General features: G+C 42.8%; 1 protein-coding gene across 4 annotated transcripts; it reads right to left on the bottom strand.

Annotated features, from left to right (window-relative positions):
* Positions 1-50: 50 nt before the first annotated feature.
* Positions 51-12,830, bottom strand: ccny (cyclin Y). Of its 4 annotated transcripts, XM_058060128.2 has the most exons (11): positions 12,142-12,830; positions 8,534-8,608; positions 6,217-6,251; positions 6,095-6,118; positions 5,850-5,950; positions 5,710-5,745; positions 5,456-5,513; positions 4,428-4,547; positions 3,687-3,853; positions 2,496-2,658; positions 51-1,730 (listed from the first exon to the last, which is right to left on the bottom strand). In XM_058060128.2, exons 1-11 carry the CDS (start codon positions 12,293-12,295, stop codon positions 1,614-1,616), a joined length of 1,050 nt encoding a protein of 349 aa, XP_057916111.2. In that variant the 5' UTR covers positions 12,296-12,830; the 3' UTR covers positions 51-1,613. The 4 variants fall into 4 exon arrangements, with proteins under 4 accessions (XP_057916111.2, XP_057916113.2, XP_057916114.2 ...); XM_058060130.2 differs by lacking the exon at positions 6,095-6,118; XM_058060131.2 differs by lacking the exon at positions 12,142-12,830 and having other exon boundaries at positions 52-1,730; positions 5,710-5,740; positions 8,534-8,607.
* Positions 12,831-15,301: the final 2,471 nt, after the last annotated feature.

Genomic DNA, 15,301 nt, shown 5'->3' with positions numbered 1-15,301 from the left:
TAGTACCTATGTACATTCTAGTAGGATGCCGACATGGAGAAACAAGTAATTGAGGGTATCGTTGCCCATTTGAAATCTTTATACTTCTCTGAATACCTCATGTACAGTAGAAAGGAATAAAAATATTCTAAGAAAGAGCACAAGCAGATGTTGCACACTGGCACTGTATGTACACTATACAGACACACATGAGCAAAAGGTATACAATCTGGTGTGAGCAGTGTTGTGTAATCATTCATTCAGCCTCTCCCCAGGACATACGACCTGAAGAGTCACGTTTTTAGTCGCCAGAAATAGAAAAAAAGACGTTATCTGTCAGTGAGTGGTTTTCTCCAGTGTCAAGTGTTGAAGTGGCTCAGAACAAGGACCACGGGTCAGACAACGGCAGTGAAAAAAGTACAACATGACCTCCGGTACGTTTCACATCAGACTGAATATTGCTTGAAGTGAACTGCAGTATACCAAGACTGATTTTCTTTGGCTCACTGAGCAGGAATGTCAGGTATAAGGCTGTTAAATCATCAACAACAGTGTGCTGATATGCAATAATAGAATTGGGAATGGAAGAGCGTGAGCAATTAAAAATGTGTCTGTAAACTCTTCAAATGAAGCTTAGAAAGATAGCAGGAAGTTTAGAAATGTAGCAAAGCTGCTACTTTTCATGCACAATACTTATGTGAACCATGAACAAATTTCTTTCCCCTTTCTGTGCCTTCTTTCGAGAGAAGAGGAGTCGGTACGAGCTAGCTAACAATAAACATTATGAGAGGTACCTATTTTGATGCCAGGGCCCTGACAAAAAAAACTCAAAACGGCAAAAGTGTCCCATTTTCCATCAGTGACCAGTATATTAATCAAGCTATTCTACACCAAAAATATACATTGATCTGTCCGAGTAACACGACGCCTGGCCCGCCGCTCGTCTCGGCATCACTCACAGACGGAAGAGCGAATACCTAGCTCTCCATTTGGTGACCAACGCTCACCAAGATGCTGCTTTGCTGTCAGCATGTTTGACCCGAGGCCCGGAGCACACGTCTCGTGCTGGCAGACACGGACATCCCATTTGAAGTGTTGTCCATGTTTCTATGCGTGGGCTCCTGGGCTAAATCAATGCACTAGGAAACATGTGCATGTTCATGCATGGTCACAGCATGGATATCAAACTATAAAACCTTGTTGGTTTTTATCAGGGCTTTGCAGTTGAAATAGGTAGCTCCCTGTGACGCGCATTGTTAGCTAGCTCATAGTGACTTGTTTTCTCTCGCTAGAACGCACAGAAAAGGGAGGGAAATATGTGTTCATGTTTCACATAAGGCTTGTGGATGATGGGATAAACTCCAAAAAAGTGCACTTTCCCTTGAGCTAGTTTTCCCTTCCAACATTAACATCTCACATTGTAGTTCCTTCATCCTTCATTTTGTTGCGCTCACACACCTCAGTTTGGTTCTGCCCGGCTCAGTCTGGTTCAGTGCAGCGCAGTTCATTTATTTACAACCAGAGAGGTGTGCAATCTTGCTTCATAAAAGTGTCGGGTTTGTTTGTGTGCGTCTGACCAGGCACACACAAACCCCCACATTCACTGGACGGCCGCTTTCCTTGGTCAGCTGCCATTACGAAATGATGGCCGGACACCAGTGCACGCCTGCCAGGTTGTCTGCACTCACTGTCCGCTTCTTGGCTAGCCTCTTCAGGTCCTTGTATTTATCATCACACAACCTAGAGATAGCCTGGAATCAAAACAGAATGACAGATGAGCAGAAGGAACGTGCACAGCCACCTCAGTGTCTTAACTACGTCCAAAACTAAAATGAGCAGTTGTGACGCTGCCAAGGCAGACCTCTATTTACACGCTGTGGAACGTAACATTGGTGGAATACATGGGCGTCGCTTCACTGAGGAATCTTTTCTTCAACATTATTCCCTTCATCATGTCTCCCCGCGTGACGCAGGCTCTTCCGCTGGCAAGGTGTCAAGTAAAAGAAGGTGAAGGGAAAATAGACATGAAAGTGGACAGACACAGGGTTCCCTCCAGGAGTTTTTGAAGCTGGCCTTTCACTTATTTATGAATGAACTTTTTTTTATTTTGATTGATATTTTGATATTTCTAAAGTTATTTATGGTGAACTACTCAACATCAGTTGGTGATCTAGCGCTAGCAATGAGCTCAAGCTGCTGGGAGGGTGATAGCATCACTAGCCACGTTTACATGAGGAGTTTGTGGGGGTGTGCATGCAGCATTGGAGCAATGGGATAGCACCCCCATGCAGGACGTAAGCACCTTTGAGCAGTTGTAGCGAAAGATACAAAGAATGAAGCTCACGACCTTGACGTGCCACCCAAGCAAAGCAGGATAATCCCACTATGGCGTTTCATGGATTACTGTACATGCAATGTCTGTGCCAGTGTCCAGATAAAATACTTTTCAGAGAGCGACAATTGTGACAGGGCAGGAAGGGAAGTGAGTCTCATGTGTTAAACTTGATATTACTCGCCTCCAGTTTCTGTGCCTTGTCCCTGCTGAGGGGCTCCAGAGGAAAGCTGAGGTTGTTGGCCTCAGCCAGAGAACGCAGGTCAAAGTAATACTTGGCGTAGACGCTGGATGGCACATTGATGTTGAACTGCAGCAGCTCCAGAAACTGCCGCTCCAGCTCGTTCCTTGAAGGGAAAAAGACAAGATAATGTGCAATGGAACACACCTTTGGCTGCAGGAGAAGCTTTTTGACTTGTGTTGTTAAATGCATTTCTGCTCTCTTTAATTGCTGCCCACAGTCCTTTACTGCTGTGCAGCAACACACAAGCTAAATTCAGAGTCCATGACAACTGTAACTGTGACCCTCACCCAGCTATTTGTGTCCCAGAGTATTTCTTTACCAAGACAAGCTGAGGTTAGATCTGGTCCTCACCATCTGTTGGGAAACTGATCCCCAAAGAGTATATAGTCTATATGATGCTGTTTTACAGACATTGCTGACAGATTTCTGAGGCCAAGGACGGACACACAGACCCACCCGTGCACATGAGGGATGTGGGTGTGGGAGTACAGCAAGGGTTAGCGTGCCAACACGTCTGCTGTATCATGTTCCATCTCAGAAAATACATTCATCATTCCCTCCCATTAAGACCCATACGGAATATACGTAGGTCGGTGGATGGGCTCCAGACCCTTCAAGAGAAGTTTCTTCTATCAGTTATCGACTAAAATCAAGGCGGTGCTTCACACCAACCGTTGATGAAAGCTGATGTACATTGTTGTTCATATTTGATGTCATCTATTTATTCTCCACATTGTTATTATTATTATTATTATTATTATTATTATTATTATTATTATTATTATTATTATTATTATTATTATTATTATAATTTCACTGCTGTGTTACTTTGCAATGACAATAAAGGAAGTCCATCGATCTATCTATGATTGACAAGCACTTGTGGTTCATACAGTAATGTGGTGGGAACGGATGCAGCTGTGGTCCATACAGCGATACTGTATATAGTTATGAATGAAGAATACACAGAAGTGGCCCACAACTAAAATAGATGGCATGTGGATTTAGAACGATGTTCCATTTCCTTTCTGCATAGTGGAAATATCTCATTTCTCTATGGACATATTTCAATACAATTCAGAGTACACTATCATAATATATACGGCATATAGTATTTGCAGAGTAACTCACATGTCTTCCACCGTGATATCCTTGAGAATCTGGCAGTAGTCAACGTTCCACACTGCCTGGTCATCCCAGACTTTGGATGCCAGGAGGATGGCTCCTAACACGATACGCTTCCAGTTGGCCGGGCAAATGTCAATCTCACCGTAGGTCAAGAGCCTCTCCAAATACACCTTTTTCACAAAAGACAGGCACAAAAGCCCTAAGGTAAGACAATGACCCCGTTTCAGAACAGCAGCCTAAGAAGTGAAACATTTAGATGCTAATGAATGAATTTATTTCCAACGCGCATACTACTTACATTGGAATACATCACATAGTACAATTTGCAGTTCCACATGTCCAAAAAGGAGCAGGAAGAAACACAGCAGATTTCATACTAGCCCTAGACGTGATTCAACAGTGGGGGTGGGGTCCTCCGCCCTTGGGGCGACACAGAGCTGCCCCGACAAATGCCTGACTGTACATCATGCGGTGGATAAATTTATAAATTTAATTATAAAATAATTTTTTTTATAAATTTGGAGAATCCACACACATGTCGGCCGATACGGATTCAAGGATAAAACACAAATATGGGCCCGATATATCAGCCGGCTGATGTGTAGGTGGATCCTTACTACACACATATGAATGAATGGCATGAAGGAGTGGGCAGCAATTAGTATCATAACATAGCAATGGGTCAGCACTGAAACACTCACACACACACACACACAAGCACACACACTTGTACAGTGCTCTCACCAATGTCACAATCGCACACTCAGCTGTGAGCTGTGCCGCGCTGAAGAGAGTCCTAACGAAGCGATAAATCTGCTTCTGCTCAGGGTCGTGCTTATCGTAGTCCAGAGGAACTTCAGACTTCTGCAAGGAAGACATGAAGCAGATGGCATCAGGGATGGCTTCTGTCCCCAAGTGTGGGCATGACAGAAAGTAGAGAACCACTGCCCTACAACACGCTTACGCCGGGCTCACATCAGCATCAGCAGATGATGACATGATAACTAGTCCCTTAGACAGTACGTTCGTATACAGTAAACAATGGCCGTATTTGCCTGCACAGCCACGGTGTGGGAAGTGCTGTGCTTTTCCATTACCAAGATGTCCCTCTCGTCATCCAATGTTGAATATTTGATGGCCTGCCGCACACTTTATGTGTCATGTTTACATTTCCGACGTAACACCGGTGCACAGGCAATAAAAAGATTTAACGCCTGGATTCACACTGATTTTATTTTGGAATTCACCAGGAGTTTCAACCTCCAGGCATCTGACTTCCTGTTTAGCTCGCAATATTCCTGTTAGCTTGACGAGACAGTGCTTCAGCAGCGGCATCTGGGAGAAAAAAGACAGACCCCACACAGACTCAGGAGCGAGTGTGAGCCTACACCGGGGATTTCTATTTTGTGGAATGCTTTTGGTAGCCACCCTGAGCTGCAACCGAGCGGCAACGGATTCCGTGTGAGTCCAGGATTATTTTGCCACTGAAATTACATTTCAAAGAAAACCGGAGCAAATTTCACATCAATAATAAGTTTGACTGTACAAACTTTGGGCTTTGTGAAAGGGACCTACAATCGCACAGACCCGTGTGTCAATATCTGAATCTTTTGGAGCTATTTCTAAACAACTAGAGATTCTCATATCACCAGTTCAGAGCTTTGTACTTACATGTTATTTGGACGTACCTCCCCATTCAACCTCGATGAAAAATAATTGGGCTGAATTTGGATTGAAATATGAGGAAAATATATATGCAGTTACTGTCTTACCGAGAGCGGATGCAGCTTCTCATCGAATATGTCCAAGGTCATTCTTCCATCAACCTCTCTGGAACGACAGAGAGAGCAAGAAGACAAACTACATCCAATAAATGCCTCCAAGTTCTATCACGTTGCACGTCGAATAATAGCCTAGCTTGGCACTAAAAGACACAAACAAAGTCAGCTGTTGTCTTCTTAAGTGTGACACAGGTGGACTTTTTGCTAATGCTGGCAAGGAACTAGGACAGAGAGAGCTTTCTTACCTGTTGCGTATGTGATAGAATACTGCCAGGGCTACACTGCAAAAAAGGCACACAGTACACACAGCAAAGTCCATTCACTTGGAGGTCAAATGTATTCAAAGGTAATGAAATCCATTTGAAAGAACTATTGAAGGAGTTACCATTTAATGGTGTATTTGAGGTTGGGCTGACTGACGGTGCTGTCATCAAGGAATATGGTGGAACAGGAGCTGTACTTTCGTCTCAGCGGGGCTGGATGACGCTGACAAAAAGGAAATCAATAATAATCATACAGGGAATTCCAAGACCCACAAACGGCTACATAGATGGAATTGTTGCTGTCTGAAGAAGCACACAAGAAATCGTGGAGTTTGAATAATGGCAATGCTACTTTTCTCATCTTTACCTTGTTTTCCCAAATGTGTGTAAACTTGCAAAAACATAGGAGAAAACAGTTACCATTTGCACTCATCCATTTTCCACTTTGTATCGGCAATTAAGAAAAAGCAGTTGTTTCAGCATACTTACATGATTGATGTAAAGGCTCTTCCTCTTTTCTCGAACTGAGAGGTAAAAAAAGAGGAAAAGATGAAAGGAAAAGTGCAACTTGGGGGTGGCACAAGTGCCATTTCTTCATCTTAGCAACAGTTCTCTCAGTGAAGCTGACAGTATGAACTGGATTGGTCAAATCTTGCTATTACATTTGTTTCCTGTCGATTAGATATGCCACTACTTAGCCCTCCGTAAATAACCTTTTTATGACACCCGGCGTAATGAGCACAGCTATTTCATACTCTGCTAATGTCACCTCTTTCTTTGGAGTTGTTGTAGAAATGAGGCCGCAGCACACACATCTTGTTCTTTGAGTCCCTATCTGTAAACACTTGCAAAAGAATGAGACCGTTTTTCATGTGATCATACTTGTCATTTAGTTGTATGACACCAGCAGTGCTGTCAGCATCCGTGTTGTCGCTCTGCTGCCACCTTCTGTCCTTTCTTTGCACTGCACCTCCGGCTGGTAGGAGACGGTTAGGGTCACCAGATCGTACTTCTACCTTCCTCATCCTACACGGCCTACGCTTGCTCTGCAACGTGTTCGTCCTTTGTGTCCTAGCCTTCTGGCTTTTAGCAACCTTTTGGAAGTACCTGCCCGTTAGTTTTGGACTCTGGGGATTTTTGTTGCTTCCTGTCTTTTGCCTGTGTGACGTGTTTTTTTTCTCTGCTGTGTTGTACTTTTTGGAGTCTGTGCAGCTCAGTTTTTGGTCCTTACTTTCGCCCTGTGTTGTCATTTCCCCAAGCACACTACCTTTGTTAATAAAGCATTTTTTCTTACACGAAAGTGTCTCTGTGTTTGGGTTCCAGACCGACTCTCGCCACCCCCTTGTGACAAGTGCAGTCCATTTCATCAACGGTGATAACAGTCCAACTTCATGTCAAAAAATCTCAACCATCTCTCCAAGTAAAAGTGTGTTCAAATGACACAGGAAATCCCACTTCACAATAGACCAAACATGCACAAATACAGTCAAACAGTTGCATGATACATTTGAGCACAAAGTCTAGCCGAGGAGACAACAAGAAGCAACCATGAAGCAAAGCACAAGGAGCAAGAGGCTTCTGCGATACAGTCGCGCTTACCTCGCCTGTTGTGCACAGCGACTGTGAAAACAAAAGTCTAAGTTGTGGCCATGTTTGTCTTGACATACAGTTCCATTCAGATGTTCATGCGCTTGAAGGTCTTTTTCATTTGGGACTCTTTGTGATTTAATTGAATGGATTTTTTTTTTAGGAATGAAATTACAATACAACATGTTTAATGATTTAGAAAAATCAGAATTGAAAGCACAATTTGAATTTCTGAAATTTACACAGTGTCAGAATTCTATCTGCAGTGTTAAATATAAGCCCCCACCAAGAACTCTTGTTTTTGCTCCCACCTTTCAGAAGCGCTGCAGTGTAAAGATGAACACCGCCATGTCTGCTATGGCAAATCTTGATATAGCACCATCTACCTGCTCGATAACAAACTAGCATGGAACATGGCATGCCTTCATGCTTGTAGTCCGGTACTCTGGTCCGGACCAAAAATGTCAAAAAGATAGTTGGTTGTCACTTTTGTGCATTTTGGTTTGCGTTCGCGCTTGTTTTGTCAGCAGACCAAACAATGCTCAGCGTATGCAGAACATCACGCTGCCACTGGAGAGTGTACATCTTGTGAGTATCTCATGCATCATGACCACCTCAAAATGACATTCACTTGTAGGACTTATATCTTGTAGGAGATATCAATTTGGGAACTTTAGGACATTATTTTTAAAAAATACAGTCAGCAAGCATATTTTTGTATTACTATTTTTCTTTATTATTAGCATATTAGCTCTTAAACTCGCCCGCAAACGTTCAGCAAATACACTCTTATGCCAAGGTATCACTGTATATGACATTAAAAATAATAGCTGCACTGCTCCAGTCTCTGGCAAACCATGGAATCCGCCATAAGTCAAACACAGCGACAGTACGTAGACCCAAATAACTTTGGTTTTGCTACAAGACCCACCTGCCAGGGCTTTGAAGCTAACTTTACCAATCTAAATACTCTTTTCTTTCTCCATTTCCCATCAATATTTGTTCCAGTTCGGGGCTACAGAGTTACCGTGCTTCAACCAAACTACGGTGGAGGGTCAAACGACTGCGTAAACTTTGACAGCCCTAATAGAAACCATTTGATTAAAAGTTCCTTTGCATACCCTATAACTTAAGACTGGCCACAGCACTTTCTTTACTACATATGAAGGAGCTCCCAAGTAAACAAGACAATGGTTGCGACCAATCCAGCAGAACTCACCATCAGTCTGAGACTTGCTAAGGAAGATGGTGCTGGCCCGAGGATGGTCAGAGGGATTGTACTCCATTGGCAGGTCTGAAAATAAAGAGGAAACTTCAAACTATCAACACACAACAAAGGATTAGCAGTACACCAGTGCTTCTCAAATAGTGGGATAGGCCCCTCCTGGGATTGCTCTTAAAGTTAGCACAGTGCTCTTGTTTTGACAAGCTTCTATGCTTCATGCTTTGCAATGGCAGGATACAACCTGGGGTACAACCTATCAAAATGTCACTAGGGCTGCAGGCCAGGTTGGAACCACAGGAGGTAGCATAGTAAAAGAAAAAGGCCATTGGGTCTTTTGTAATCATAGATTCATAGATTCATTTCTCAATGGGAGATGGCCTTAGAGCTGATAAACAAATGAGCCCCCATCTTGTGCCCTAGTTTCTAGCAGATGCAAGTTTTCTTCACACAGGCATGATGATTGGCATTACCGTTGTTTCATGGTGGTTTCTGGACTTCCTGAAAAAATGTTTCTTGCGTTCCAGTTTAAATCAAGCATGAAGAAGTCATGTGCGCTGACAGGCAAGGGGATGGACATCATCTAAAGAACAAAAGCAAAAGGAAACCACTACAACTTGCAACACTCCTGCAGCAAGCAGGGGGCTCACCGAAAGGGAATATGGTAGAATGATTATCAGCTCCTTTGTAGAATCAACGAGAACTTGCTGTAACGCTAACAATAACACAGCCAAGATCACACAACAGGTTATCCATGCGAGCCACAGCTATTGTGCCAAACTCTTTTGAACTGCTGTCTTTTTGTGTTCCAGAGGCACTTGAAGGGCCTCAAAGGATGCAAGTACACACACACACACACACACACACACCAACTCACACACAATATAGGAGGAAGTGACACGATGCTGCAACAAAACTGGGTGCGTAGGAAGAGGCAGTGAGCAAATGATGCCTGAATAATTACAACATTGTTTTGACAGTGTAAATCAATGGCTGGATTCTTTCAGACAGGAAGCGTCTATGGACGCTGGTCCCAGTGACCTTTGCTGTGGCTACACCCCACAAGGTTATACCCTTCCTCCAACTGCAGGTCAAGTTTCCTACAACTTCCTGCATTTCAGGAAGTAGAAAGGAAATGACATTTTAGCGTGATGAAAAGACACTGTTAGAGTTGCAGACTCAACCAAGAGTGAGGGAGAAACACTTGTTGGCCATCTAAGAATATTCGGTTGCAGTTCATTGATGAAATCATTAATTTCATGTTTTTCCATCAGCCAGCAGAGCATGAAGCAAGAAGACTACCAAACTGTTATGTAGTGGCAAAGCTAGCGAATCTAAAACGTACATTTATATGCATATACACACACATATGTGTGTGTATGTATATTGTAACCCAGCGTATTTATTACACTTATATTTTATATATAGATTATATTTCTGTATTGTATCCCTTTACCATTCCATATGTACATTCCCTATTGTATGTTTATTGTAATTATTGTCAATATAAAAAGGGCCACTATCGTGAGACCTCACGTCGTTCCCACGTGACGCGACCCTCCCACAGGTGCTGCCCTTTAATGCTCCACCTTGATTGTGCCAGCATTAAGTTACTTAACAACCAGTAAATGAGTTTATTTTTAACATGCATCCAAGTTACACTGGAGTACATCACATGGTACAATTCACCGTTGTACATTTCCAAAAAGGAGTAGGAAGGATCAAAGCTCATTTCATCAATTTCAATACATTTGTTCACCTCCTGTATAACAAATGTACTCTTTGCTCATAGAAACATCAAAAAATGATAAGGTAATACAGTAATGTGGTAAAATGGAGATCAAAGTATACCCATGTATATTGTAGATGTAGGTCAACCCGTCTGGAACTCATATTTGGAGAGTCCCCAGGCATGAATAATCCATATGCAGATTTCAATTAGCCAGCCAGCAACATCAATCAATATGTGTGTGTCTGTGCGCCCCAAATGAACTTTAACACCAGAAAGACAGAGGGGAAAGTCGGGGCCTGCAGCCATTCCTCATTTACAGACGTCAACGTTAACTGTGAGAGGCTTTTGTCTGTATTACTGGACACCATTGATTGTTGGTGTACCATGAGGTATCCTGCTACTACACAGCGATACAATCGGTCCTTTAAAAAAATAGCCCTGAGCTGCTAGCGTCTACTGCAAGTCCAGTCAGTTAAAGATTAGCCTTCTTGCGCTGCTATGTTGATCTTATTCTCAAAAGGAAAAAAACGACTTAATTTCTATGATGTGCATTCCATTTACAAAGCTGCGGAATTCATGAAGCAAATATTACATAGGAGTATGTTACTGGGTGGAATTGTAGCCATCCTAGCAATTAGTATGCAATTAGTATCTTTTCCAACCACTGAAAAAGATGTCTCTTCAATTGGGAATCCGTTGAATTCCTGTATACAGACACCATGGCTGGTATTGATCTTGTAGGAGGTGCTCAGTGACAGGAGCTTCCCATCTAAGGGGGGGTGCTTCACATTCCATTTCCTGTGGCAATCCTTGACTTGCCCTTTACGGCCATGGTCAGAAAGGCGACTTGATGGTGGCAGGCATGACAGTTACAGATGGCAGACATACTTTTACTCGAGAATAAAGCCATTGAATAGACAGAATGCTGTGTATGAGAGTACAGAAGGCAAAATTCAAAGAAGGTCAAGGTGGTGTCTTCTCCGCTTGTAATACCAATTGGTGCTATTACTCTCCAATACTCTTTGCTGGAATTGTTACACCACACACACACCGTAGTGTGATTTTTTGCTGATGGTCGGACAGCTCCAACAAAGTCCAAATGATGAATTTTTCACCAACCCCCTTCCTTCCATTATTTCTGATTTGTGGTCAAGACCATGTGATTTCTTTTCTTTTCTTGTGCACTTGTGGCGTCACCGGTGTCAGCAGTTTTCATGGCTAATTTTAATTTTTCATCACATGCTCATTCCAGCGTACACACACACACACAGCACCCGTTTGGATAGAGACAGGCCACCAGTCAGGGGTGTACCCCGCCTCTCGCCCGAAGACAGCTGGGATAGGCTCCAGCATACCTGTGACCCTTGTGAGGATAAGCGATATAGAAAACGGATGGATGGGTTTCAAAATCTTTCAATTATCGCCTTTCATTTGTTGATCATGATTATAATCTGAATAAATGTATTGGGCAAAAAACATATATAAAAAACATTATATATAAGTTAGTGAATAATTTCAACAAAATAACATTATTCCCTTCTACATTTGTCTGAGCAAAATTAAGTCAATGGTTCAAAACTCGTCACAGGCAACAGGTACTATCGGCCATCATTTGACTCCCTGAATTTGTAAAGTGGACTTTCAATTAACAATATAGATGATGTAAAATCATTAACTAAATGACCAAAACACACACACACACACATACATACATACATACATTTGTGGCAATAAACACAGACGCTGGTGTCGAGGGGATACCGATTCTACCCTCGGCATCGACATTTGAATCGACCCGCCCACCCCCTGCCTTGCACAGATGTTACAAGCGTTAAGCAACAAGAACCATTTCTTAGAATCAACGTGTACTTACCGTCCAAATTTTCCCTGTCGCTGATGTGCTGGAGGTTGCAGCCCGTGTCCTCTCGGCTCAGCTCAGGCTCTGGTCGGTAGGGTTCCAGCCTGGAGTGATTGTTCCGCCGGTGCTTGGGGCTCGACGCCACGCAGCAGGAGGGTGTATTACCCATGTCCGCAGCAGGGAATGAGTGGGAGCAGCGGGACTAAACTTGTATTTCCTGGTTTTCTTTGTGCGGGAGAGACGGAAAGCTGGGCGGTAACGCGGATAGATCGACAAGGCACAAACTGGACCCGTTATCCGTTCGCGTTGCACGCCCTTTCCCCGGTCTAGGATGAGCTTAGCTGCGGACTCGGAGCCATGGTGAGGCCAAGATTCTTGTTAAGATAACTGAGGTGACGCGTCGCCCCGCGCTCCCTTCAAAACCTTCAGGCGATGGCAGATAGGTGCCTCCATGTAAAACACTTAGCTTTCTCTGACGACTCTCCTCGTCTTGTTATTCCGGAGCGAGCGTCTACTCCTTTTTCACCACAACATTTAATCACGCTATGGCAGCCCATGCGAATAGCAACAAATGTCGCTCGATTGGCAGATATTTCTATCGTTTGAGAAGGGCCAGATTGTAGCTGACATGTTACAGTGCTACCGTGTTGCTCTGTAACGCATTTGGGATGTTCGTCTTTGCTACCGAAGCCCCTACAATAATGAGATTGCCCACTTTTAACCCAAATGCGTGTTACAGAGTGTGACGTAACATTGGATGGGGGGCATGTTGGTAAGCAAACGAGCCGGGCACAGTTTGACAGTGAATTTCTAAAACACATTTGTTTTACAAATGCATTTAGTTTTATTTTATTCACGCAACTATATACAAGTGTTAGAAATCTAGTGATTTTATGACACGCACACAATTGCCTGGATTCTGCTTACTAACATGGCGGGCCGTCCCGGCTATGGCGTACTACGGACGCGGTGGTTAATCATCTTTTTTAAGGTCTTGGGCGGCACTGCCTCTTCTTTTTCATTGGTAACGGCAGGCATCCATATCTTACATTGCAGCAGCGCCACCTTTTGACCAGGACTATAAACCTTCATGCACAGTGTCCCCAAAGTCTGTATTGCCGGATTGCATACTGTATGCTGTATAATATGCATGCATTATACTGTATTTTCTTGTAATTAACGCAATCCAGGACGCACAGCTTTTCCCTTAAATACTTTTACAGAGTCCAGGATCTGGGGACATGTGGCGTGGAAGGAGGAGCGGACGGTTATAGGGCTTAGGTGTGGAGCAAAGCAGCAAAGTCATCGGCTGTTGAGGAGGCGAGAACCGAGCGGCCTGGGCCTGGAAGCAGATGAGGGATGATGGGAAATAGGAAGACTACGTATATGTCAGTAACTGACACAGATAGTCCATGGGGGATGACAAGGACTGGGTGAGAGAATGAAAGCATCTCTGCAATTCCTCAGAGGTGCGTCGGACATGGATGTTAAAGTCACCACAGATCAAACTTTAGCATCATTTCTGTAAAAAAAAAAAAAAAAAAAAACTCAGAGAATTCATTCGTGAGGTCTTTGCTTAACCAGCGGGCGATAAACCACAGCACAAAAGACGGGACTGGACAGTGCAAGTACAAAAAATGTAGCTGCAGCAGGGACGTCAGCTACTGCCGCTATTGGCTTTACGTGGGCGTATAAGTGTTTCACAGAAGGAGCATGCAATACAGTGGAGGAATGAATGCAAGGCTGACGGCCTAAACCCATCTTTCCCTACGACTGAAATAAGTACAAGTATAGCAACAATGGTTTTTGTGTTCAACGATCCAAGAGGAATACACTTTCATTGTTATTGTTGCTATCAAGTACAAATATTCTATCATAGTTTACTTTGAGGTAAACAAGTGTCCTATAGTCATAAAATGAAGATGAGGAAACATACCTGTATCCCCCTCATCATCAGTTACAGTCATACTTTCCCTATATCCCAGGATTTCCTAGAAATACGGCCCTTTCCCAAGTTTCCACTCTGACTAGAGTGCAGTATAACTATGGTCAGCGGCAGAGCTGTGGAAGTCAAGATTAGAAGCATTGACATGGCTATTACTTTAAGTTTGTACAATGGCGTTAATGCTGTTTCTTGTCTCTTTTGCACAATTTCCATTCCCCTTTTTCAACTTTTTTCTTCTGTCGGCTTGTGTGTTCTTTTGTAAACTGTCACTTGAACTGTGAAAGCAGTTTTTGTCCAATAAAAATCATGTATCTGTGACTGGCTCTGTCATCCTCAGATAGGAGAAGCTGAAAGACAACTAGCGACAATACAATAGAAATCAAACTAAAGGCTACACTCTGGAGTAGTCCATGTACAGCTTGTATTGCAGTATTGATTTCCTATTCCAAGTAGTGCTACCATGGTTAGTCCACAAATTGCAATTATGTCGACTATTGAAATAGTCAGCAACTCATTTAATAGTTGATTCGTCTTTTTTAATACTCTTTTTTTGTTCATTCTTTGTCACAAAAACCTTACCATGGCCACTACCTACCAGGCACATCCCACTTTGACAAGGGTTTGATACCAAAGACACACGAAGGAAAGAAAAAAACCCATAAACATTATTTTAGTCTTGTTTAGCCAAGTGCCTTTTCCTTACTCAGCTGTTTGTACTTTATCTACACAGTTAAGGTGTTTGTTGCTGCAAACAATAATTCATATTTCATCTTAATTGTCATCATTTCTAGTTAGCATATGCCTGAAACCTGCATCACGCTGCTGTGATCCCTTAGCAAAAAGTAGTATACATGAAGTTCATTTTTATTAAGTATACTTGAGTATAAAAGTATATTACAGATGATGTACTTTTAGTGTACTAGAAAGTATACAAATTTTATACTTCTTCAGACTAAATTGGAACATTTTAAGTTTATAAAAAGTATACTTTTCTTGGCATGTTCCTTGTAGCTTACTGTTTATGTACTTAGGGTTAGGGTTAAGTATTCTTCAAGTTTACTCCTACTGTATGTGCTCAAGAGTGTGATACATTTACAAAATCACAGGACAGAATTTAGAAAACAGGGACCGTGTCAAATGTTGTCTTATCTATATTTGCCCCGTGATTGGCTGGCAACTATGTCATTCTATGTCAGCTGGGATATCGGCTCCTGCTTTCCGCAACCCCGA

The sequence above is a fragment of the Doryrhamphus excisus genome, linkage group LG5 (assembly GCF_037039965.1).
Source record: "Doryrhamphus excisus strain RoL-2023G ecotype Guam linkage group LG5, RoL_Dexc_Guam_v1.1, whole genome shotgun sequence".
Taxonomy (NCBI): domain Eukaryota; kingdom Metazoa; phylum Chordata; class Actinopteri; order Syngnathiformes; family Syngnathidae; genus Doryrhamphus; species Doryrhamphus excisus.
Note: the sequence above shows the minus strand (reverse complement) of the source record. Positions and strands in the feature narration are given on the sequence as shown.

Coding starts and splice junctions, on each gene's coding strand:
- ccny (XM_058060128.2), bottom strand. CDS start 12,295: ATGGGTAATACACCCTCCTGCTGCGTGGCGTCGAGCCCCAAGCACCGG. Junction 3,854..4,427: donor AGTGTGCGATTGTGACATTG/GTGAGAGCACTG, acceptor TTTGTGAAAAAG/GTGTATTTGGAGAGGCTCTT. Junction 2,659..3,686: donor GATATCACGGTGGAAGACAT/GTGAGTTACTCT, acceptor TTTCCCTTCAAG/GAACGAGCTGGAGCGGCAGT.